The sequence below is a fragment of the Patella vulgata genome, chromosome 2, assembly GCF_932274485.2.
Source record: "Patella vulgata chromosome 2, xgPatVulg1.2, whole genome shotgun sequence".
Classification (NCBI taxonomy): domain Eukaryota; kingdom Metazoa; phylum Mollusca; class Gastropoda; family Patellidae; genus Patella; species Patella vulgata.
In genome coordinates this window covers 53,006,918-53,032,868 of record NC_065880.2, presented here as the reverse complement: position 1 = coordinate 53,032,868, position 25,951 = coordinate 53,006,918, and the positions used below count along the sequence as shown (strand labels likewise).

The 25,951-nt window shown below is 37.6% G+C and overlaps 1 protein-coding gene across 2 annotated transcripts in view; it reads right to left on the bottom strand.

Annotated features, from left to right (window-relative positions):
- The window catches only part of LOC126811703 (fibroin heavy chain), a 30,197-nt gene extending 4,926 nt beyond the window's left edge, over positions 1-25,271 (bottom strand). The window contains exons 1-3 of one of the 2 annotated variants that reach the window (XM_050537542.2): positions 25,097-25,271; positions 20,270-20,329; positions 2,046-3,823 (exon numbers count right to left, since the gene is read on the bottom strand). In XM_050537542.2, coding sequence (XP_050393499.2) covers positions 2,046-3,823; positions 20,270-20,329; positions 25,097-25,160 — 1,902 coding nt within the window. In that variant the 5' untranslated portion in view covers positions 25,161-25,271. The remainder of the gene's footprint in view (positions 1-2,045; positions 3,824-20,269; positions 20,330-25,096) is intronic. The other variant, XM_050537544.2, reaches the window with a different exon arrangement.
- Between the last annotated feature and the right edge of the window lie 680 nt (positions 25,272-25,951).

Here is a 25,951-nt window from a genome sequence, read left to right as displayed (position 1 = left end):
CATAAAAATTCATTGAAAATCAATATACTTGTTCGTCTCAAGATCTTAAACTCTGTGTATCAATCTGAAGTCAATCTAATGATAACTTTAGCCTTTAGAGCGTCACAAAGTGATCAAGGGCCATAACTTTGACAGTAATTATCGGAAATCGTTGAAAATCAATAGGATTCTTCGTCTCATGACCTTAAACACTGTGTATAAATTTAAAGTCAATCAGATATTATCTTTGGCCTCTAGAGCGTCCACAAGATTTTTCAAAGTGATCAAGGGCCATAACTCTAGCAGTAATTATTGTAAATCGCTGAAAATCAATAGGCTTCTTCGTCTCATGACCTTAAACACTGTGTATAAATTTGAAGTCAATCAGATATTAACTTTGGCCTTTAGAGCATCCACAAGATTTTTTGAAGTGATCAAGGGCCATAACTCTGGCAGTAATTATCGGAAATCGCTGAAAAACAAAAGGCTTCTTCGTCTCGTGACCTTAAACACTGTGTATAAATTTTAGGTCAATCGGATATTAACTTTGGCCTCTAGAGCGTCGACAAGATTTTTCAAAGTGATCAAGGGCCATAACTCTGGCAATAATTATCGGAAATCGCTGAAAATCAATAGGCTTCTTCATCTCAAGACCTTAAACACTGTGTATAAATTTAAAGTCAATCAGATATTAACTTTGGCCTCTAGAGCGTCCACAAGCAATTGTGGACGCCGGACGGACGGGGGTGACAACAATATACGACCACATTTCAATGTGGGCGTATAAAAACGTCTGATAACATGCCAATATCAAAAGGCACTGAGATCGTTGGGAGATAGACCTATATTTCAAGTTTCGTCAAAATTGGATAAAAATTGTGACCTGTAGAGTGTCCACAAACAAATTGTGGTCCGCCGAACAGATAGACAGGGGCAACGGCATAATACATCCACATGAAAATGTGGACGTATAAAAATGTTGTGAAAGCTTACAAATACAGTAAATTTACTTACAATTACTCTAATAATCCTCAAAATGAACCTTATCCAATATCATTCATCAAAATTTTGAGACATTGGTTAAAACTTTAACATTGCAGAGTGAGTATTGGTAAGTATTAATGGCCAGACAGACTGATATTTGAAACACCTACTGACTAGCTATTGACTAAATACCAGAGTTTGTCCACCACTCAAATTAACTGTATTTCAAGTGCACTGATCTACTTTTAAAATAACAGTTTGAAAAAGTCGTTGGAAAGATTATGAAATCGCTTCGAACTATCTATACAACATTCAAACAAGGACCTTCTTTGACTCCCAAAAGAACCAGACAACTCTGAGAATAAATCTTGTTTAAATATGAACTCATGCAAGAACCGGTTGATATTATGCCATATGCCAAGCTAGGTTGAAGTCAAGAACTGTTAATCATTGATTAATTGATATATCACATTTAAATTCGAAATATCACATTTAAATTCGAAAAGAGAGAGAACTTGGGTTTAATGTCCACTCTACACAAACTAGGTCATTTCTGGACTAACATATGGTTTAATTTATTTCAATAATTCGGTGGCGCGTAGGGATCTTTAGCAGTGGGCGGAAACCAGAGGACCCGGAGAAAAACCACGAGGTTGGACAGGCGATCAAAATAATAAAGACATAAGTTTGACTAAAATAAAATTGGATAAAAAATGTAGTTGTTGTGTCGTGTTCGTAAGCTATTTTTGATAAGTTGTTTAAGCAAAGATCACTGACTCTGCAAATAGTTGACACATATCATTCAATTCGAAACTTGTTGGAGAACTACAGCATGCAGGTTAACATACCAAGTTTCCTTAAAATAGGATGAAATAAATATACTTTCGATTTCACAAGCAAGTATGGAATCACCGACCAAAGGACAGGGCACATAATGCCCTATCATCTAGACCCAAATTATAATAAAAGGCAAAAGTCACAATGACAGATTACATTCCAGAATATTGAGGCCGAATGCAGACTACTGAAACATTGTTACATTACATTCCTTGTAAAAATAAAATTATTTTTTTATAACTTACCTTTTGTTTATTATGGAATACAACATATCCAGCAACACATAAAACAATTAATGTTAAGAAATATCCCATAAAATGACCTGAAGAAGGCGATTCAAGTTGACGGTCACCAGATTCCTGTTCAGATGCCTGTCCCTGTTGATCCTGTCCTACTCCTTGTGGTGTACCCTGTCCTGCTCCTTGTGGTTGACCCAGACCCTGTCCTTCTCCTTGTGGTTGACCCAGACCCTGTCCTGTTCCTTGTGGTTGTCCCAGACCCTGTACTTCTATTTGTGGTTGTCCCAGACCCTGATCTGCTCTTTGTGGTTGACCCAGACCCTGTCCTGCTCCTTGTGGTTGTCCCAGACCCTGTCCTGCTCCTTGTGGTTGTCCCAGACCCTGTCCTGCTCCTTGTGGTAGTCCCTGACCCTGTCCTGCTCCTTGTGGTTGTCCCAGACCCTGTCCTGCTCCTTGTGGTAGTCCCAGACCCTGTACTTCTATTTGTGGTTGACCCAGACCCTGTCCTGCTCCTTGTGGTTGTCCCAGACCCTGTCCTGCTCCTTGTGGTTGTCCCAGACCCTGTCCTGCTCCTTGTGGTTTTCCCAGACCCTGTCCTGCTCCTTGTGGTAGTCCCTGACCCTGTCCTGCTCCTTGTGGTTGTCCCAGACCCTGTCCTGCTCCTTGTGGTTGTCCCAGACCCTGTACTTCTATTTGTGGTTGACCCAGACCCTGTCCTGCTCCTTGTGGTTGTCCCAGACCCTGTCCTGCTCCTTGTGGTAGTCCCAGACCCTGTCCTGCTCCTTGTGGTTGTCCCAGACCCTGTCCTGCTCCTTGTGGTTGTCCCAGACCCTGTCCTGCTCCTTGTGGTTGTCCCAGACCCTGTCCTGCTCCTTGTGGTTGTCCAAGACCCTGTCCTGCTCCTTGTGGTTGACTCAGACCCTGTCCTTCTCTTTGTGGTTGTCCCAGACCTTGTCCTGCAGAAGGTTGACCCTGTCCTACTCCTTGTGGTTGACCCTGTCCTGCTCCTTGTGATTTACCCTGTCCTGCTCCTTGTGGTTGACCATGTCCTGCTCCTTGTGGTTGACCCAGACCCTGTCCTGCACCGTGTGGTTGTCCCAGACCCTGTCCTGCTCCTTGTGGTTGTCCCAGACCCTGTCCTGCTCCTTGTGGTTGTCCCAGACCCTGTCCTGCTCCTTGTGGTTGTCCCAGACCCTGTCCTGCTCCTTGTGGTTGTCCCAGACCCTGTCCTGCTCCTTGTGGTTGTCCCAGACCCTGTCCTGCTCCTTGTGGTAGTCCCTGACCCTGTCCTGCTCCTTGTGGTTGTCCTAGACCCTGTCCTGCTCCTTGTGGTTGTCCCAGACCTTGTCCTGCAGAAGGTTGACCCTGTCCTGCTCCTTGTGGTTGACCCTGTCCTGCTCCTTGTGGTTGACCCTGCCCCGATGGTGTACTCTGTCCTGGTGGTTGACCCTGTCCCGATCCCTGTTGACCCTGTTCCAATCCCTGTTGACCCTGTCCAGATCCCTGTTGACTTTGTCTCTGTTGTTCTGCTGCTTTATGTTGACCATGCCCAGCTCCTGTCTGTTCAGTTTCCTGTTGGGTACGTGTTTTATTAAGTCCTATTGAAACATGTTTAACTACCAGTTCTTCTGAAACTGTAAGATTTTGTCCTGATTTCACTGTTGTTCCCTGTTCACTGTTTTCTGATCTCAGTGTAGTTTGGTATCTAGATCCCTGTGGAGTCTGTTGACCTTCCTGTTGTCCCTGCTCAACACCCTTTCCTGTCGTTGCTGGTGGATTGTAATCTAGAATAAACAACACATCTAATTAAAGTCTAATCATCTATTATCAAATAAAATTCCAAAGAGTTGACAAAAGAACCTGTCACTGCAAGTGGTTAAAAAGGCAGATGAGTCCCTATATCAGTGCAAGTCAGTTATATGTAAGTAAATAAAAGTTTGTGTTTCAAAAAAACAAGACTATTTGATAAAGGTTTTGAAAATAACTGAAGCAGGGTTCTAAATTTAAGTTTATGATATGATTATCTTCTTGATTATCTTCTTGTTTTGCAAGAGATGGATGGAGAAAGAGCTAAAGAAAAGCGATTTTTCAATTAGGGGCCATAACTCAGGAAGTTACAATCCGATTATGCGTGAATATCAAAAGGAACCAAGATCTTTGGGTTATAAACATGTATTTCAAGTTTCATCCAAATCTGATCAAAATTGTGTCCTCTACAGGGTCCACAACCTTGATATACATTTACAGTACTACATGTATTTGCGTATGAGCGGCAGCCATTTTGTCCAAAGATTTTGGTCCGATTTTTACAGTCAAACTCACCCATCATTAAAGTGTAACGGTGATATATTCAAGCCTTTTAAATCAGATTAATATTGTGACCTTTAGAGGGACCACATGCTAAAAACGTGATTTTTTGTAAAACAAGGGCCATAATTCAGGAAGTTACCATCTGATATGTGTGAATATCGAAAGGATCCAAGATCTTGGGGTTATAAACATGTATTTCAAGTTTCATCAAAATCGGATCAAAATTGTGGCCTCTAAATGGTCCACAACCTTGAGATACCATATATTTACACTATTTGCATACGAGAGGTGGCCATTTTGTCCAGCAAGTTTGGTCCGATTTTCACAAAATTCGAACTCAGCCATCATTAGGGTATAACAGTGATATATTCAAACCGTTTTTTAAATCGGAATAATTATTAATATGCGATTTATTGTAAACTTAAAGTTATGATCAGATATGCGCTAATATCGAAATGAACCAAGATCTTTGGGTTATAAACATGCATATCAAGTAACATACATTTCAACAAAATAAGATGAAAATTGTGACCTCTAGAGGATCCACAAGCTAAAAACGTGATTTTTCGTACAATCAGGGGCCATAATCCACGAAGTTTCGATCTCGAAAAGGAACCAAGATCTTTTGGAGATAAGCCTACATGTATATTCAAGTTTTGTCAAAATCAGATAAGAATTGTGACCTGTAGAGTGTCCACAAACAAATTGTGGGCGGACAGAGGCAACGACAATATACGTCAACATGAAAATGTGGGTGTATACAAATTGTTAATAAATATTAATTTAAATGTTACAACCTAGTATATTACAACCCATGCTAAGCAGATTAACAATACAGTTAAGTCCATTCTTATATCAAAACGAACGTTTACCACATGCATATTCATCAAAGTTTTATGTGGTTGCCCAGATTGATTTTTTTTAAAAAAGTGGTTGCCATGCAAGATATGCCAACATTTTGCAATAGACAGACAGAACAGGGAAAATCAAATATATCAAATAAGTAAAACATACTGTTAAATCTGTAGTGTCTTTCATGCAATCAAGATCAAGGGAAATAATCTAGGAAGTTACAGATCTTTGGATATGTTTTAAGTTTCATCAAAGTCAAAACATAACGCTAACGCTACAATATACGTCCACATTCCAATTCTGCTTAGCATAACTATCTTTTTTAGTTTTAGGCATTCTTCATCTGGGGCCTAGTTTGTAAAATAAGAACATAACAACAAAATAAATTGGTTGGTTTGGTGGGTGGGGTGTAGCCGAATGGTTCAGACATGCGCGTTTGATAACTAAGTCTGTTATTGAGTCGAGAGCATGGCAATAAAATAAGTGCTTTTCAGTCATATCTGAGTGACGTCATATGGGTATTTTCCCATCAGAATCGCTAGTACCTATTTTAAAACTGAAATACGCACGTTATTGTCAGCTAAGATCGATTAAAATCGAATAATTTGAATGATAATGTCACAAATATTTATAATCTGGATGATATTACAAAAACGTAGGCTATATTTAGTCGAACTTTAGCAAATTTAACAGATAAATTCTGTTTTCTACGACTGTAATTGTCGGATCTCGGGGTAGGCCTATCACGGACCATAATAATGACAAAAATGTTATATATCGTTTGATTGGTTCTATGTCAAAATCCACCGGAAACTAAGGTGCGGATTCACCAATGAAGTGAGTCGTAGCAATGGAAAGTTCCCGGTCGCGTGACGTCAGAGCGGTATTTTCCACCGAGTGTCTCATGTAAGTGGTAATTTTGCTGATATTTCGATAATTTTTGAGTCTGAATCTTTGATGATATTGAGAATGATATTAAACTATTACAATACAATTGCTAGGAATACATTTTAAAAAAATAATAATTAAAAAAACTGGCAGTCCGATTTCACGCTAAAGTCACGTGATCAGAAACTTCTACTGGATATGTTTAATTTGTCTTAAAAGTATAAAATTTGTGTCAAATTGCTTCACTCCGAGCAGAGAAAAGCTTATATTTTAAAATCTATGTAATTGTAACCGCTGTCACGATAATTAACAGTCTCGATTATCCAACTTTGTGTTTAATCACCAACAGCATATTGGATTCAAATCCAATGGAAATCTGACACATAAGATGACATAGCGAGTTGATTAGGATCATTTCATGTTAATAAATGACTAATTAATAGTTCACATAATATTTTAGACACAAAGAAAGACCTGCGTAAACAACACCCACCCCAGTCAGTGAAAAATGCATTGCGCGGACGTTCGTGAAAGCATTTGCGAATAACGTGTAGTATTTAGCTAAAAAAAAACCAACAGATTTTAAAACCAGGCGTATTGAACAGTAGAGAATTAGATTTATTTATATCAATATACGTATAGGCTTTACGGGTCTAAATATTGAGAGCATGTGCAACGATAGTCTTCTTACGCCACGGTCTAACCGATCCGGATGACGATAGATATATCACGCACGCCTGTCTGTCTGAATCTCACTCCCAGTCCTTTAAAAGATTGACAGTAGTGAAAGATTTGAAAATAAAGTACTTGGGACACATCGATTCTTACCTCAGATGATCTGCCGAAAAGTGCAAACTGCGAATGATGTACAATAAGGAAAGTGTCATTTGATGACTGAGATTCCTTGGTTTCACGCACGTTTTGTATTCCGCTTAAAATTAGAAGTATCGGGTACCGGACGTTTCGCCGAAACGAAATGAATAGACTTAACCTTGCCAAAGTCATGAAAAAATAGTTGGAGTCTACACATGTCAAATACATTTGCATTTCTCAAAATACTGTAAACTGTGGTAATTTGATCTAGTCTAAACTTTTCAATTTCTACTGTCCGTTGGGGTTTGCTATTTTTATTATTAATCAATTATTAATAATAAATTTGGGACTAAATTTTAATGACGAATGACACCCAAACAAATAACCGGTATAAATGCTTGTAACACTTTTATTAATTTTCTCTGGTTACAAAGCGTTCTGAAACGTCAACAAATAACCGGCATAAATGCTTCTAACACTTATTAATTTTCTCTGGTTACAAAGCGTTCTGAAAAATAAGTTTAACAAAGGCTATCAGAAAACACTCACAAAAACCCGAATTTTACATGGGAGACAACTCTTTAAAGCATATCACGCCGAATTTTACATGGGAGACAACTCTTTAAAGCATATCACGCCAGTTTGACATTGTTAGACGGAGTTATCTCCTCCGAACCAAGTGAAACCGAAGTCTGAAATTAAATCCCAATCTGACAAAAGTACTTAATATTCTTAAAAGACAAATTATTAATAATAAATTTGGTACTAAATTATAATAACGAATGACACCCAAACATAAGACTTTTTAAAAATGTACATCCTGAAAACGCACATGTACTTGCAGTTACATGAATTTATAATTTATTTAGTGTGAGAGAGAGAGAGAGAGAGAGAGAGACATTGTCATTGCAGTACCAAAAGGTCTTTAGCAGTGGGAGGAAAGGGGGAGAAAACGGTGGTTTGAAACGTCAACAAATAACCGGTATAAATACTTCTAACACTTACAAAGCGTTCTGAAAAATAAGTTGAACAAAGGCTCTCAGAAACCACTCACAAAAACCCGAATGTTACATGGGTGACAACTATTTAAAGCATATCACGTCAGTTTGACATTGTTAAATGGAGTTTGACATTGTTAAATGGAGTTATCTCCCCAAAATCGGGCATGCACCCAAAAGAAAAGGGACCAACCTCAGGGTATAAGGAATATGTATTTTAAGTTTCAAGATGATCGATTTAGAATTGTGGCCTGTAGGCGACACACAAAAAGAAAATTGGCATGGCTCTGCCCCTGGGGGTTGGGCATGTAGGGCCTACTCCAAATGATAAGGATGTTCCAAATGATAGGAATGTTCCTTAGGGTACAAAGAATAAGTATATAAAGTGTGGCTCTGCCCCTGGGGGTTGGGCATGTACCCCAAACGATAGGGATGTTCCTTAGGGTACAAAGAATGTGTATGCAAGATTATAAGTTAAGAAATGTGGCCTGTAGACGACAAACAAACAAATACTAGAAATGGGCGTGGCTCTGCCCCTGGGGGTCGGGCATGCACCAAAAACAATAGGGATCTTCCTTGGGGTATAAGGAATAAGTATACCAAGTTTGAAGAAAATCCAGTAAGAATTGCGCCCTGTAGGCGACACAAAGACACACGAAAAGAAAATGGGAAATGGGCGTGGCTCTGCCCCTGGGGGTTGGGCATGTACCCCAAACGATAGGGATGTTCCTTAGGGTACAAAGAATGTGTATGCAAGATTATAAGTTAAGAAATGTGGCCTGTAGACGACAAACAAACAAATACTAGAAATGGGCGTGGCTCTGCCCCTGGGGGTCGGGCATGCACCAAAAACAATAGGGATCTTCCTTGGGGTATAAGGAATAAGTATACCAAGTTTGAAGAAAATCCAGTAAGAATTGCGCCCTGTAGGCGACACAAAGACACACGAAAAGAAAATGGGCGTGGCTCTGCCCCTGGGGGTTGGGCATGCACCCCAAACGATAGGGATGTTCCTTAGGGTACAAAGAATGTGTATGCAAAGTTTCAAGATTATTAGTTAAGAAATGTGGCCTGTAGACGACAAACAAACAAATACTAGAAATGGGCGTGGCTCTGCCCCGGGGGGTCGGGCATGCACCAAAAACAATAGGGATCTTCCTTGGGGTATAAGGAATAAGTATACCAAGTTTGAAGAAAATCCATGAAGAATTGCGCCCTGTAGGCGAACCACAGACACACACACACACACACACACACACACACACACATACATACATACACACACACACACACACAGACAGGGGCGACGGCATAATACGTTCACATTATGAATGTGGACGTATAATAAAAATTGTGATGTCTAGCTAGACTCTAGAGATCCACAAGCTAAAAACTTGACTTTTCATACAATCAGGTGCAATAATCAAGGATGTTATAGTCCAATACTTGCCAAAATCAAAACTAATCGGATCGATATCTTTGGAATTTAAACATATATTTTAAGTTTCATCAAAATAAAATAATAGAAACATTAACAAGGGCTTGCAATACAACTTTTTTATATAAAAAAAACAACACCAGAAACAAAGATGTTGCTGCTAGGTACCGTATAAAACTAGTTTTAACAAGCAGTTGTCGTGCAAGATACGCCCACATTTTGCAATAAATGGACAGAGATGAGGAAAATCAGTATGGCTCATTGTTTCATTTGAAATTTGAAATAATCTGTTAAAAACTGTAGCCTCTGTCACGTTAAGTAAATTTTCAGCAAAGTGGGTTAACTTTGGACAGGAGGATGTAGAATGCTGAATATCAATGATAAGAGTTCTTATCAACTGAATGCTTTGAAACACCAAATTAGAAAAACATCTACTACAAGCTGTTGCCTTTTTCAGATAAGGGATATAACTCTGAAACGAAAGGTAGCGAAACACTGATTATCAATAATGTTTGTACCCTTATGACCCCAATGCTTCAAACCAGCTATGAACAAGCCAATAGTGAGGCTGATGTCCCTCGCCGAAATCCCAAGATAAATAGATGACACATTAATTAATTGCACATTTATTTTTTTCAAAAGTATCAAGCAATCAAACTATACACTAAGTTTCATCACTCTCTAACAGATAGAATCAAGATTACCTTGTCCCAAAGCATCGACCAATAAAATTGATTACCTCTGCTTAGCTTCAGCTCGAAATGTTAATCACTAAACTCAGTCAAGACATTCACGTCGTTGACCAATCAAATTGCTTATTGCTCCTTAGCCTAAGCAGAAAATTCTCAATTGAACTTAGTCAATGTAATGAATGCTTACACCAAGTTTGAACATTCTACCTCAATTAGAAGGAGAGTTATTGTGTTCCAAAGTCTTGACCTATCAAATGGCTTATCGCTCTGCTTAATTACACTCAAGGTATTGATGTAATAAAGCTACACACCAAGTTTCCTCACTCTCACTTAATTAGAACTAAAATTAACGTGTCCCAAAGCATCAACCAATCAAATTGCTTATCTTTGCCTACCCTAAGCAGAAAATACTCATCTTCGCACTCCATCAAGACATTCACCTAATAGACACCTACGCCAAGTGTGAACATTCTAACTGAATTAGAATGAGAGTTAATGTGTTCCAAAGTCTCGGCCAATCAAATTGCTTATCGCTCTGCTTAACCTGAGCAGAAAATGCTCATTATCGAACTTAGTCAAGGTATTGATGAAATGAAACTATACACCAAGTTTCATCACTCTCACTTAATTAGAACTAAAGTTATCGTGTCCCAAAGCATCAACCAATCAAATTGCTTATCTCTGCTTACCCTAAGCAGAAAATGCTCATCTTCGAACTCCATCAAGACACTGACCTAATAAACACCTACACCAAGTTTGACCATTCTAGTTCATTTAGAAGGAGAGTTAAAATGCTCATTATCGAACTTAGTCAAGGTATTGATGAAATGAAACTATACACCAAGTTTCATCACTCTCACTTAATTAGAACTAAAGTTATCGTGTCCCAAAGCATCAACCAATCAAATTGCTTATCTCTGCTTACCCTAAGCAGAAAATGCTCATCTTCGAACTCCATCAAGACATTGACCTAATAAACACCTACACCAAGTTTGACCATTCTAGTTCATTTAGAAGGAGAGTTATTGTGTTCCAAAGTCTCGGCCAATCAAACTGCTTATCGCTCTGCTTACCCTGAACAGAAAATGCTCATTATCGAACTTAGCCAAGGTATTGATGTAATGAAACTATAAGCTTACATCAAGTTTCATCACTTCCACTTAATTAGAACTAAAGTTATCGTGTCCCAAAGCATCAAGCAATCAAATTGTTTATCTCCATCAAGGCATTGACCTAATAAACTATGGAAGGATAACCTTGCCAATATTATTTGTGTTCACGGTGCAAAATACATATGTTAGCAGTTCAAAAGATAGGTTGCCAGGCAACGAAACATACGCCCACAGCAGCTATATCGTCCGGGCAGTCAACAAGAGTTGTCGCATATTTTTACTTTTTTCGGTAATGAAACATTTATAATACATTAAAATCTGATTAAGAGTAACAACTCATTAAGTAATTATCAGAAAACCATTAGAATTTGTTTGGTTTTTATAAAGTTCTGTCCCATGTTAATGTTTAGTATACAAAACTATTAACATATTGATAATCGATATACTTGTTCGTCTCAAGACCTTAAACTCTGTGTACCAATCTGAAGTCAATCGGATGATAACTTTAGCCTCTAGAGCGTCACAAGATTTTTCAAAGTGATCAAGGGCCATAACTCTGGCAGTAATTATCCGAAATCGTTGAAAATCAATATGATTCTTCATCTCATGACCTCAAACACTGTGTATAAATTTAAAGTCAATCGGATAATAATTTTAGCCTCTACAGCGTCCACAAGATTTTTCAAAGTGATCAAGGGCCATAACTCTGGCAGTAATTATCGGAAATCCCTGAAAATCAATAGGATTCTTTGTCTCATGACCTTAAACACTGCATAAATTCAAATGGAAAGAGGGCCTGACAAGGACAGCTGTCCTGTCGCTTGGATGTGACGAAAAATCGAGGTCCCGTGTATACATTGTCCTGCACATAAAAGATCCCTTGGCAGTTAGAATTCGATAAAAAAAGAGTAGGCCATAGTGCCGCTGCCCGGGCAAAATTTCCCTCATAGCACCTCTTCATTAGCCCGGTCGGAGCAGAACAGTAGGACTTTAAACACTATTTCATTTAATTTTTTCAAAGTATGTAAATTTACAAGAATCACTAAAATATAGAGAATATGTACATATTATTTAAATATTTGAAAAGAGAAATGAACATGCTTTTTAGTGATACGTAACATGATATCTAGAATTCGTAATAAGACTGGTACATTTATGTTTACTTTAAATACCTCCCACCCCCGTCATTTAATAGAGTTTCATACCACCCGACTTTGATCGTTTTTCTTTCCCGTTGGCAGTGATGCAAGACGGAGGGCCTGACAAGGACAACTGTCTAATCGTTCAGATGGGAAGAAAAAACGAGGTGCCGTGTACACATTAGCGTGCACATAAAAGATCCATTGGAAGTTGGAATTTGATAAAAGAGTACTGTAGGCCGTATATAGCGCCGCTGTCCGAACAAATTTTCCCTTATAGCACACTTCATGGCATATGCCCACTTTCAATAGACCAGTCGGAGCAGAACAGTAGGACGTTAAACCCCATTACATTTCATTGATCGTTTTCCGAAGGTCTGTAATTATGAGTACCACCCCCTTCTATTGACCTTTGATCACGTAAATTATTGATTTCTGTTCTAGTCCGTAATTTTTTCTGTATGCAAATGAGCTTCGTCCTAGATCCCATATAAGGTATATGTTCTACTATGCAAGGTTCTATTATACAGTTGTCTATTATGTAAAATGCAGAATGAAGGAGTGTAATGTGCAAAACAACTATTATACTGTATTTTGTATTATTGAAAAGTGTATTCTGTATTTTAACACCATGACATTGGTATTGTGGAGCAATGGAAATTGCAAATTGTAAAACTAAATTACGTATTTTGAACTGCTAACATATGTATTTTGCACCGTGAACATTGAAATAATATTGGCAACGTTATCCTTCAATAATAAACGCCTACACCAAGTTTGAACATTCAAGCTCAATTAGAAAGAGAGTTATCATGTCCCAAAAAGTGTTATGGACAGACAGACGGATAGACGAACCCATTTGAATAGTCCCCTGCTTTCTTCGAAAGGCAAGGGACAAAAAGAAATCTGTTAACAGGACAATTCCACGGTAACGGACGTACATTTTGAACTCCTCATATTTTATTACTTCCAATAATCAACTGTTTGGGTTTTATTATAGCATTACAGACATATGTTTTAACTATCAATTGACATATGGTTTTATTTGTTCATGAACACCGGAGATAAATATTGGCTCCTCAAAGTACATTTTGTATAGCTAACGACGTACAGAAATGAACATCATGATTTACCTGCATGAACATAGATGCAAAACTCTGTGAATTGTCCTGTGGAATTCGAAAGTTTTAATCCTTGTAAGAAAGGGCACTAATACTACATGTGTACTGTATGATCACTTCTCACATTTGGATTCTTGTAACCCAAAAAATTATTGTGGGTTATAATACATGTATTTCAAGTTTCATCAAAATCGGATCAAAATTGTGACCTCTAGAGGGTCCACAACCTTGATATACGATATGTTTACACTATTTGAGTACGAGGGATGGCCATTTTGTCCGGCAGTTTTGGTCAGATTTTCACGAAATTTCATTATGGTGTAACAGTGATATATTTGAACTTTTTTAAATTGTATAATAATTTTGACCTCTAGAGGGACCACAAGCTAAAAACATGATTTTTCGTACAATGAGGGGCCATAGTTCGGGAAGTTAATGTCCGATTTGCACTAATATCGAAAGAAACCAAAATCTTTGGGTTATAAACACGTATTTCAAGTTTCATCAAAGTCAGATGAAAATTGTGAACTCTAGTGTGTCCACAAGCTAAAAACTCGATTTTTCGTACAATCAGGGGCCATAATCCATGAAGTTATGGGCCAATATATCGAAAAGAACAGATCTTTGGGAGATACATGTAGACCAATATTTCAGGTTTCGTCAAAATTGGATAAAAATTGTGACCTGTAGAGTGTCCACAAACAAATCGTGGACAGACAGACAGATGGACGTCCGGACAGCCGCGACAACAATATAAGTCCACATGAAAAATGTAAATATTTGGTAACTGCTCTACGTTCTTATTGTTGGTTACTTTCATAAAAATATATTATTTTTATATTTTTATGTATAAATATCATGTTTATATACATTGTCAGTTAACTAATGCCAAATCATTCATTATGATTCAGATTTATCAAACAAACACAAAGTAAGAAAATACAATAAAATTATAAATTCAACATTTACAACGTAAACCTTGACACAAGACCAAATAAAAGATTATTTCTCACCATAAACACTATTTTTGTCCACTTATCAACTACCTAATTGTATACATTGGCGTGAAATTGCCCAACAACTTATACTTATAGCATCTTTTGCATTCATAAGGATTTTGGATCATTGGGATATAAACATATATTTTAAGTTTCATACCGGATAAAAAAATTATGACCTCTGAATAGTCCACACGCAAAGTACAATCAAGGTCATGAATCTAGCCAGGTAAAAGGACACATGAAAATGCAGTCTGCGTATAAAAATTTCAGAGATATACCACTGTCATGCGCTTGAATGTAAACAGAAGGAGGGTATCAGGCTGCAGTCAATTAAAATATTGAAACTACTACTGTGTCTGGTTTTAGAACTCACACTGACTGACTGACCCCTACACACACTATAAATGGCCATGGTCAATTCATGACATATCATTATCTTTCATTCAAGCTCCATGCTGTGTTATTGTTTGACTTTTAAAAGTGCAGGACATGATTGATTTCGGTCAAAATAAAGCATTGATCTGATTCGAATGTAATTTTCAATAATCAACCAAGCTTATATTATGAAATATGTTTATTAAAGTTTCAAGTTTAAATGAAATTCTAAATTGTTGAAAAAAATATTATTTTTATCTGAAAGAGGAATTATGTAAGATTCAGAGAAATTGTTGACTGTTCTTTCTATAATAATAGTTAACCAGCAGCTGCCAGGCAGGATATGCCCACATTTTGCAAGAGATAGATAGAAAACAAGCTAAAAACAAACGGGATTTTTTGTACAATCAAGGGCCATAATCCAGAAAGTTATGGTCTGAAATGCGCCATAATTTAGGAAGTTACTATCCGATATGCGTGAATATCGAAAGGAACCAAGATCTTTGGGTTATAAAATTACATTTCAAGTTTCATCAAAATCAAAAGAAAATTGTGACCTCTAGAGGGTCCACAACATTGATATACCATATTTTTACGCTATTTGAGAACGAGGGGCGGCCATTTTGTCTGTCAGTTTTGGGCCGATTTTCACGAAATTCGAACTCAACCATCCTTAGGGTGTAACAGTGATATACCTGAAAGTTTTTTTTTAATCGGATAAAAATTATGACCTCTATAGGGTCCACGAGCTAAAAACGCAATTTTTCCTACAATCAGGGGCCATAATTCAGGTAGTTACGGTGCGATATGCGCGAATATCGAAAGGAACCGAGATCTTTGGGTTATAAACTTACATTTCAAGTTTCAACAAAATCGGATAAAAATTGTAACCTCTATAGGGTCCACAACCTTGATATACCATAGTTTTACGCTATTTGAGAACGAAGGGCGGCCATTTTGTCTGTCAGCTTAGGCCGATTTTCACGAAACTCAGCCATCCTTAGGGTGTAACGGTGATATATTAAAACGTTTTTTTAAATCAAATAAAAATTATGACCTCTATAGGGTCCACAAGCTAAAAACGTGATTTTTCATACAATCAGGGGCCATAATTCAGGAAGTTACAGTCCAATATGCGCGAATATCGAAAGGAACCGAGATCTTTGGGTTTTAAACTCACATTTCAAGTTTCAACAAAATCGGATAAAATTGTGACCTCTATAGGGTCCACAACCTTGATATACCATAGTTTTACGCTATTTGCGAATGAAGGGTGGCCATTTTGTCTGTCAGTTATGGGCCGATTTTCACGAAATACAAACTCAGCCATGCTTAGGGTGTAACGGTGATATATTAAAAGGTTTTTTAAATCGGATAAAAGTTATGACCTATATAGGATCCACAAACTAAAGATGCGATTTTTCGTACAATCAGGGGCCATAATTCAGGAAGTAATGGTCCGATATGCACGAATATCAAAAGCAAACGAGATCTTTGGGTTATAAACACAAGCCAACAGTGAGGCTGATGTCCCCCGCCGAAATAGGAAAATAATTAGAGGACACATATAAATTTATCACAAATTATCTTTTACAAAGTATTGAACAATCAAACAGTATATCTTTACTTATAGTCTAACAATCAAAGTAGGAGAGTTATTGTTTTCCAAAGTCTCGACCAATCAAATTGCGTATCGCTCTGCTTACCCTGAGCAGAAAATGCTCATTATCAAACTTAGTCAAGGTATTACTGTAATGAAACTATACACCAAGTTTCATCAATCTCACTTAATTAGAACTAAAGTTATCGTGTCCCAAAGCATCAACCAATCAAATTGCTTATCTCTGCTTACCCTAAGCCGAAAATGCTCATCTTCGAACTCCATCAAGGCATTGACCTAATCAACACATACACCAAGTTTGAACATTCTAGCTCAATTAGGAAGAGAGTTATCGTGCCCCAAAGTATCAACCAATCAAATTGCTTATCTCTGCTTACCCTAAGCGGAAAATGCTCATCTTCGAACTCCATCAAGGCATTGACCTAATAAACACATACACCAAGTTTGAACATTCTAGCTCAATTAAAAGTTATCGTGTCCCAAAGCATCAACCAATCAAATTGCTTATCTCTGCTTACCCTAAGCGGAAAATGCTCATCTTCGAACTCCATCAAGGCATTGACCTAATCAACACATACACCAAGTTTGAACATTCTAGCCCAATTAGGAAGAGAGTTATCGTGTCCCAAAGCATCAACCAATCAAATTGCTTATCTCTGCTTACCCTAAGCGGAAAATGCTCATCTTCGAACTCCATCAAGGCATTGACCTAATAAACACATACACCAAGTTTGAACATTCTAGCTCAATTAGGAAGAGAGTTATTGTGTCCCAAAAAGTGTGACGGACAGACAGACAGACGGACGGACGGACGGACGGACAGACGGACAGACAGACAGACAGACGGACGAACCCATTTTAATAGTCCCCTGCTTTCTTCGAAAGGCGGGGGACAAAAATCAGATAAAAATTGTGACCTCTATAGGGTCCACAACCTTGATATACCATATTTTTACGCTATTTGAGAATGAGAGGAGGCCGTTTTGTCTGTTAGTTTTCGGCCAATTTTCACGAAATTCGAACTCAACCATCCTTAGGGTGTAACGGTGATATATTAAAACATTTTTTTAAATCGAATAAAAATTATGACCTTTATAGGGTCCACAAGCTAAAAACGTGATTTTTCGTACAATCAGGGGCCATAATTCAGGACGTTACGGTCGGATTTGCGCGAATATCGAAACTAACCGAGATCTTTGAGTTATAAACTTACATTTCAAGTTTCAATAAAATCGGTTAAAAATTGTGACCTCTATAGGGTCCACAACTTTGATATACCATAGTTTTACGCTATTTGAGAACGAAGGGCGGCCATTTTGTCTGTCAGTTTTGGGCCGATTTTCACGAAACTCAGCCATCCTTAGGGTGTAACGGTGATATATTAAAACGTTTTTTTAAATCAAATAAAAATTATGACCTCTATAGGGTCCACAAGCTAAAAACGTGATTTTTCATACAATCGGGCCAAAATTTAGGAAGTTACGGTCCGATATGTGCGAATATCGAAAGGAACCGAGATCTTTGGGTTATAAACTTACATTTCAAGTTTCATCAAAATAGGATTAAAATTGTGATCTCTATAGGGTCCACAAGCTAAAAACGTGATTTTTTGTACAATCAGGGGCCATAATCCATGAAGTTTCGATCCGATACATGCTAATATCGAAAGAATGGTTTCTCATTCATAGTTTTTTTAAATAATTTAATCTTTACTTTTAAATTTTGTAATCTTTATTTGCAATATGGAAATTAAGGGTTTAATTATGATCAGTTGTTGTTGTACAATCAGGGGCCATAATCCATGAAGTTTCGATCCGATACATGCTAATATCGAAAGAATGGTTTCTCATTCATAGTTTTTTTAAATAATTTAATTTTTACTTTTAAATTTTGTAATCTTTATTTGCAATATGGAAATTAAGGGTTTAAGTGTCATTCCACGAGAAAACCATGCAGGGGGTGATAAGGTGGGGGTCAGCCGATCGGATTCATATTCACAGGGATTAATCAGTCCGACTAGACTACTCGTTGACCAAAAGGGCCGATCTCAAAAATTAACCATTCGGGAGATATGGCCCTATAACGATTTTCAGCCTATTTTCACCGATTTTGAGTCAAAATTTAGGCATATTTAGAGTCATTTTTCCAGGCCAAAATAGGGACTGCGTGATATACTGATGGTAGGTGATGATAGTATATGTCTTCGACTATTCAAGCATCATGACCAATTTATGTTGCTCCATGTCTCTGAGACATAGTATGGAAACCAATGATAGGTGTCGCCCATCACCTTGAAAGTACCCTATCTTTGAAATTAAATATAGGCCGATGGTACGGGTATTGGCAAGATGGGTAAACGGTAATTATGTAGAGGGGTACTAGTGCTACCAAAATCAACAATAAAATTTTTGCCCACTCTTGTCCCATTATCAGAAATAATTTTTAAAGGTACCCCTTTTTCGAAATTTTGACCGATAGTGAATTGGTTGTTCACTATATATGCGCATAGTTTAATCGCCATATCGACCATAAATTTGCTCGAATCTGCTCGAATGAACTAGAAATGTTTGATAGAATGACTCCTGTATCACGGGGAACTGTCAATTTTTTTTCAGATATCACTCATTCACTGTTTCTGAAATTTTCGCATATTGACTATAAATCTTCATGATACGATTTCATAGGTTTGGTGACCAAAAGTACCTTTATGCATTATCGAAAATTATTTTGACGGATACCCCCTGTCTCTACCTAGGCCTAAAGCGGCGGAAGCTTTATAATGATCAGACCAATAGACGAAATTTTATCAAAAAAATTAAGTAAGTGAATCAGTAATTATACACGAACGTAACAATTATAAGTACGGGAATCAGTAATTATACACGAATGTAACAATTTACAGTATTGTTTATAGATGGATTGACTCAGCTATTTACAATACAGTGCCCATCTTTTCTAAGCGTCGGGCATTTCTTAAAATGTATAATGAATGACTTTAAAATAACATAAAAATGGGGTTCTTGTACAATATAAATATTTTTGAGATATCTATTCTGCGTAGACTCTGGACAAGACATCAATAAATTTCTGAAACGTAAGATTTATATCAGATAGGCAAATTTAATGTTTGGCCTTCATATGAAGTTACGTTGCAAGATATTATCCTCGATAAATGAAGATATTGAAAAAATTACTCAAATTACTTTATTCTGAGCCAAGTTATGAATCGCTACATATATCAATTTACGACAGCTGTCGCAATTAAATTTGTATTTATCTGCATCTCAGTGACATCGTCATGCATTTTCCGAAAATTTCAAATTGGTCGTCAATATTACAATAAACGTTGCCTAATCCACTCAATATCTAAGCCATCTGTGGGCTTGGTGAGTTTATTATTGGCTTGTCATGTTAATAAATGTCTAAATAATAAGCCAGAAAAACAAAACAACGTGCTATGCTATACACAAATTCGGCTCTTAGTCTTACATAACCCCTATTTAATCTTCAAAATTAACAATTTTAAGGGTGGGCCTAGTGGGTTTAAGCATTGAACATGTATAGGTTTAATTAAGTATAGAAAAGATTATAAGTTAGTTTGAGTGTAGGCTTTATGCGTAGAAAGGTTAAAAGTAGTACATTGGTAATAGAAAGTTTTAGAGTACTTAGTTTTAAGCATGGCAAGTTTAATTTTGTAGTACATAGTGTAATCAAATCAACACTTTCAGGTTACACCCAAATCAAAGATGTCTATGTCCTTTTTAAGAATATTAGTAAGTTCTGCCCTATATGTATGGGCATGTACATGTATGGTTTTAAAATGCTCAGAATCCAGGCAACCAAATGCAAAGATCAGAAAATATGTACAACCATCATAATAATCATCCTCAAGAATATAGTTGTCCTCAGAGTCATCCTTTTCTGTAACATCTACAAATCAGGTACAAATATTCTTAAGCATAATTCAATAAATTAGAGAGAGAGAGAGAGACATCCACTGGACATAAACTACATGTAGGTCATTTTGGGACTAACATATGGTTCAATTTTATTTCAATAATTCGTTTGCGTGTAGGGGTCTTTAGCAGTGGGAAGAAACAACAGGACCCGAAGGAAGCCCACCAGGTTGGACAGGCGACTCTACTCCTTGTCACGTACAACCGGGAATCGAAACCATGACAGTTGACTCAATGACAGACTAATTGACACACCTTATGATACACCGAGCATGCGCTAACCATTCGGCCATCCAACATCAATACATGGTGCCCGATTTAGGCCCTATTGATTGAAATAGACCAATGGGCAATACTGAATTCTAATAAATTTGTGTTTTTAATTTCAAATATTATAATTTTTTTAATTTATGGGAAATATGGAGTTAGCGGTTTAACTCCTTCAGCCTCAGGGTCTAAATATTTATTTCGCTATTTTGGCATAAATCGAAATCTGAGTTTTAAAAATTTAAATGGCTCTGATTCAAAGAATCTCAGTCAGACAAAGCATGTCCGTTGACATTGATTGAAAAAAGACATCATTCTCTATCACTTACACTACAACCAGTGCAGACAGTAACCACATTCAAGAATCATTCACATTCTGATTGCGAATCATTGTTTATCCAATGTTATATGTACCGTAACTTAAAGGAGCTAAATCGCTTATATTTGGGACCTAGAAATTGACACAAATGGGTCGTAACGCATATAATAATGTAATAGGAATATATATAAACTGATTTACATTCAATCGTTTCCATTTTTACTCTAATTTCAAATCAGTTACGTTCGGCGAAATATGACGTCAGAAGTCTCAATCAAATGAAAATTTCTAGCGTCTGGTTATTCTAGTCTACATAGTATTTATTGCGCATACTCTCCCGATATGAATATGCCGTCATCGTTTGACATGACTATTTTAATGTCTAGCCTCGTTCTTCGAGTCCCTTGTTAGAATGGGCCTGAAACGCGTTGCAAATTTCTAGCGACTGGTTATTCCAGTCTACATACGCCGTTTGGTTTGGTGCAATATGTCTAGCCTCGTTCCTCGAGTCTCTTGCTAGAACTGGGGCTGAAACGCATTATGGTACACGATTCGTGTACCAATGGTAAAATGTTCATTTTGTCTTAAATATTGGATATCAGAAGCCCATCTTTTTCCGGTAAGATCACAACATCAATGTTGATTTAAATTGACAAATAATTCGTGTTTTCAATGTCGAAGATTTTGGATGATACTGAGTTAGAGACTTACTGTCTGTTCCAGGCGACACTACGACTCGAAAATTGCTTGCTATTTCTTCAATTTTTAATTAAAATGGTTAAAATTTAACGACCTACCTGAAATTGTCACCCCTTTACTTTCTACCGCACGTTAACTAATTTCAGACCAAGCTATATAACCTTTCTGTCTTGAAAAATCGTTGTTTATTTATTTCGCGGTAATGAAGACAGCCATGCTTGACCTAGTTAATTGGTATAAACCAAATCGAGCAGGGGTGTGGATTTGACTTGGGGTTGTTTCGTCCTACTTGCATGTTTAAATAGTTGTCTCGCCTCAGTAGAATATAATTTGCTTTATGAGCTATTTACGGGAGGTAATATAAATTTGCTATTTGGTATCAGACCACCGTTGTTTACTCCATTTCATAGATATTTAATTGGCGGCCCCAGTCCCGTGGCTTTTGGAAATTGATATAAACTACATACAAAGTTTGACTCCATATTGTAGTGACACGTCATGGAAATTTGGAAGTAGGCTAAATGACAATTCAAACGAATTGTCTATCTGGCTTTAGAATAATAGATATATAACTCTCGATTTTATTTGGCTTTGTACGACTTTTAATACTATTTTCAGACCGCCAAATCGTGGTCTTGTAGCACTTTTAAAAAAGATATATACCTTGGTGGACCACCATAGTTGGTAATATATTGATAGAGTTTTCTTTTCTTTTTTAAAAGTTTTAATCCAATTGAAAGGGGGCGCTCCTAAGGTATTTTTATACCATGGAAAACGCATCACTTAGTTTTTCGTATAACAAAATGATCCTGTAAACATATCTTATTTATTTTGCTTCTTATTGTGAACAATATTCAAATGGGAACACATTTGTACACTTATGGATGTTTAATCTGTAATCAACCGTACAAAGTACGACACAGATGTGTGTCCTCCACGTGCTCTTACGCACGCTGTGCAGCGACGTCCCATGGAATTTACCAATGTTTGAAAGAAGGCCTGGGGCAAATTGTTCCATGAATGGACAAGAGCAGCTTCTAAAGCAGCAATGGTGTGCATCTGTGGTCTCCGATACAGACGGCGTCCAATCTCATCCCAAACATGTTCTATCGGTGCCATATCCGGAGACATGGCTGGCCAGTCCAAGACATTGATATTGTTAGCAGCCAGGTAGTCCATACTAAAACGGGTGGTATGCGGACGTGCATTATCCTGTTGGAAGTGCTGAAATTGTGGGTGCGCTCGAAACATCGGAACAACAATTGGTTGCAAGACATCATCACGGTAGGCTACAGCATTAACGCGACCCCTGCAAATGTGTAGGGCGGTCCGGTGATGAAATGTGAAGCCTCCCCACACCATTACACTTCCCCCATCCCATCGATTCGTTTAGAAGACGCAGCAGTCTGCAAGACGTTCCCCAAGACGTCTCCACACACGTTGACGGCCATCAGCGTGATAAAGATGAAAGCGACTCTCATAACTGAAGAGCACACTTTGCCAGTCTACTCTTCTCCATGTCTGGTGTCCTTGAGCCCATATCAAACGCCGCTGACGGTGATAATCCCTGAGGATAGCTCCATCTTAGACGACGTCTTACGGTGTTGGCACTAACTGGTCCTTGTCTTCCGACGACTGCTGCACCTGTTCGAGTCGCTGGGCGGAATCTGTCACGCAGATGAGTGACCCGAATGTAGCGGTCTTGAGTCTGGGTTGTAACGCTTGTGGACCAGGACGTTGACGGCCACGTGTTGATCCAGAAACTCCAACACGTTCCACCAACCTTACAATAGTGGACTGATGACAATTGAAGTGTCTGGCAATAACACGTGCAGACATGCCAGCCCTGGAAATTCCCATGGCTTCATTCCGTTGATTTTCAGTAAGTCTCGGCATCTTTATTTATTCTTTTTGATTCATCTTGAACTCAATTCAATTTCTGCAAGTCTACCTTTTAAACAAGAAAACGGAAAATAAACTGTTTTATACAAATCATTTATTTACACAAATTCACAGAAAATTCCCCGACTATATACAATATATATTACAGAAGTTGTCTGGCCTACATTCACGCTATATCTATCAGATAATTTATGCACAATATCTACACACTTCACCACACTTGCGCTTACTTCAATCTCTTTCCCTGTACTTTCACATGCATCCACCTTTCACACAAATCACAGCCCACCCAATCCACAATCGCATCCGATTCACTTCATGGTGGGTTCTCACAATCTCATACACTACACACATTTATATCATCATCACTCGAATCTTCATTCGCAACACCACGGCCATCAATATTCTCACCAACATTTTCACTATCACACTCTCCACTGAAATTGTCGCCCAAATCATCACTCTCACACTCATACTCGCTGTCACTCCCGAACGAAATCACGACTGGTGGTACTTCCTCATTCAATCTTCTAGCTTCCCAAAATCGATCCCACACCTTGTCTATGACATGTTGACATGCCTTATCCCAATCTCCAGTTGTCACACTAGCTGTGGCCTCCAGGAACAGACGCTTAACGTCTTTGATTTTAAAATTTGTGTTTCTTCGGGCGACATAGGCCTTTTCTTGTGCTAAAATTAAAGTATCCACCTTCTTATATACACAGAGCATCGTCAACTTCCAAATGCATGTGATGAAAGGATGATCCATTATTCAAGGAATTATATTTTCTACGATTCATTTTTTTCTATCTGTTCTACGACAATATCTGAAACAAATCTTGTGTGCCTTTGGAACGCGAATATAAATAAAAATAGATACCGTTAATCAAAACTATTTTAAGTCCATAAAATTATAAGATATCGTACAAATTTACACTTTATCAGAAAGGTTACCATGCCATCTAATGCTGAAAATAAGTGTTCTGTGAGGAATATTTTAGGAGACATGCAATACTATGAATATCTCTAAGGAATATTAAAATACCGGTAACCAAATAAACCTAAACACACACACACTTACGCACACCAAAACCCCTCGCATTGCCGCAAAACAAACGGGCGAATCCTCCCGCATAAATATTATTAACCGAATGCACCCGATTTGTGGAATATCTTATACCTCTACCTGATATACGAGTGACCCAACTTACGCAAGCGCAGTGATAATGTTTATGTTCTGAGAAATTGATTAGTGTCGAAAAATGTGAAATTTACAAGAGAATAAAGGATTTTATCGAATTTATAGGCGTTAAGGTTCGACGAAGAAAGTAATGGGGTGACAATTCAAGGTAGGTCGTGAAGTTTTAACCATTTTAATTAAAAATTGAAGAAATAGTAAGCAATTTTCTAGTCGTAGTGTCGCCTGGAACAGACAGTAGCTACTTTAACAAATTGGAAACATAAACACTGGCTGATTTATCAATAATAATGGCCTGTAGTTTCTTCAGATTAAAAAAACATAAACATTTTCTATATTTATATCTAATGAATTACCTTCTGCAAGTAGTCCTACAATAGATAATAAGACAAAATAGGAAATAACCCAATGCCTCGACATGATGATGACGAATACAGAAAATAATCAACAAAGTGCAAACGGAAATCGCTTGCTGGTCTTATCCAGAGACAAATATATATATATATAGCCTGGCCAACCCGTTTCCCGGTAATGATTGGCTAATGGTAGTCTCGGTCACCCAGAACTTGAAGTCCATTGCCCATGCGTAACCGGGAGTTTGGTTTTTAATGGACACAGCTCACCAATTTTTCTTACGCCGTCAAAGTTATTTTTAGTCTTTCTCTCCCTTTCCCTTTTTCCCTCTTTTGCATGGCGATTTTTGTTGACTTTTTGGTGTAGAATCGAAGAAAAGGGTTTGAAAATACATTTTCTACCAGGTTTTGGTGAATATTCATGATTTTGAGGCGGAAGGATACAAGAGTTGAGATGTTGGTAAGGTTGAAATGTAGGGTCCAAAATTGCATGTTTTCTTGTCTCTACTTCCAGCTTGTGTATCTCAAGTTTTCCATGGTGAACCTCATACGTGCTTTTGGGCAAGAGGTTGCCACATGTTGCTCCATCTGTGGTAGAAAGCGTTCTACCCAACGTAAATTTGGGAAAAAGTTAGAGCCGGTCTAAGACACGAGAATTAACATTAAAGTCAATGGGCAAATGTTTAGTAGTGATCTGTGGCCTAATGTCGTTGATTAGTATTAACGATGTTTTTGTAATAAAGTTTATTGTATTGTTTGTTAATTGGCGTTATGATTTTAGCATTTTTGTTTGTTTGATTAGTATTATCGATGTTTTTGTAATAAAGTATTGATTATTATTTGGTGTTTAATGATTAT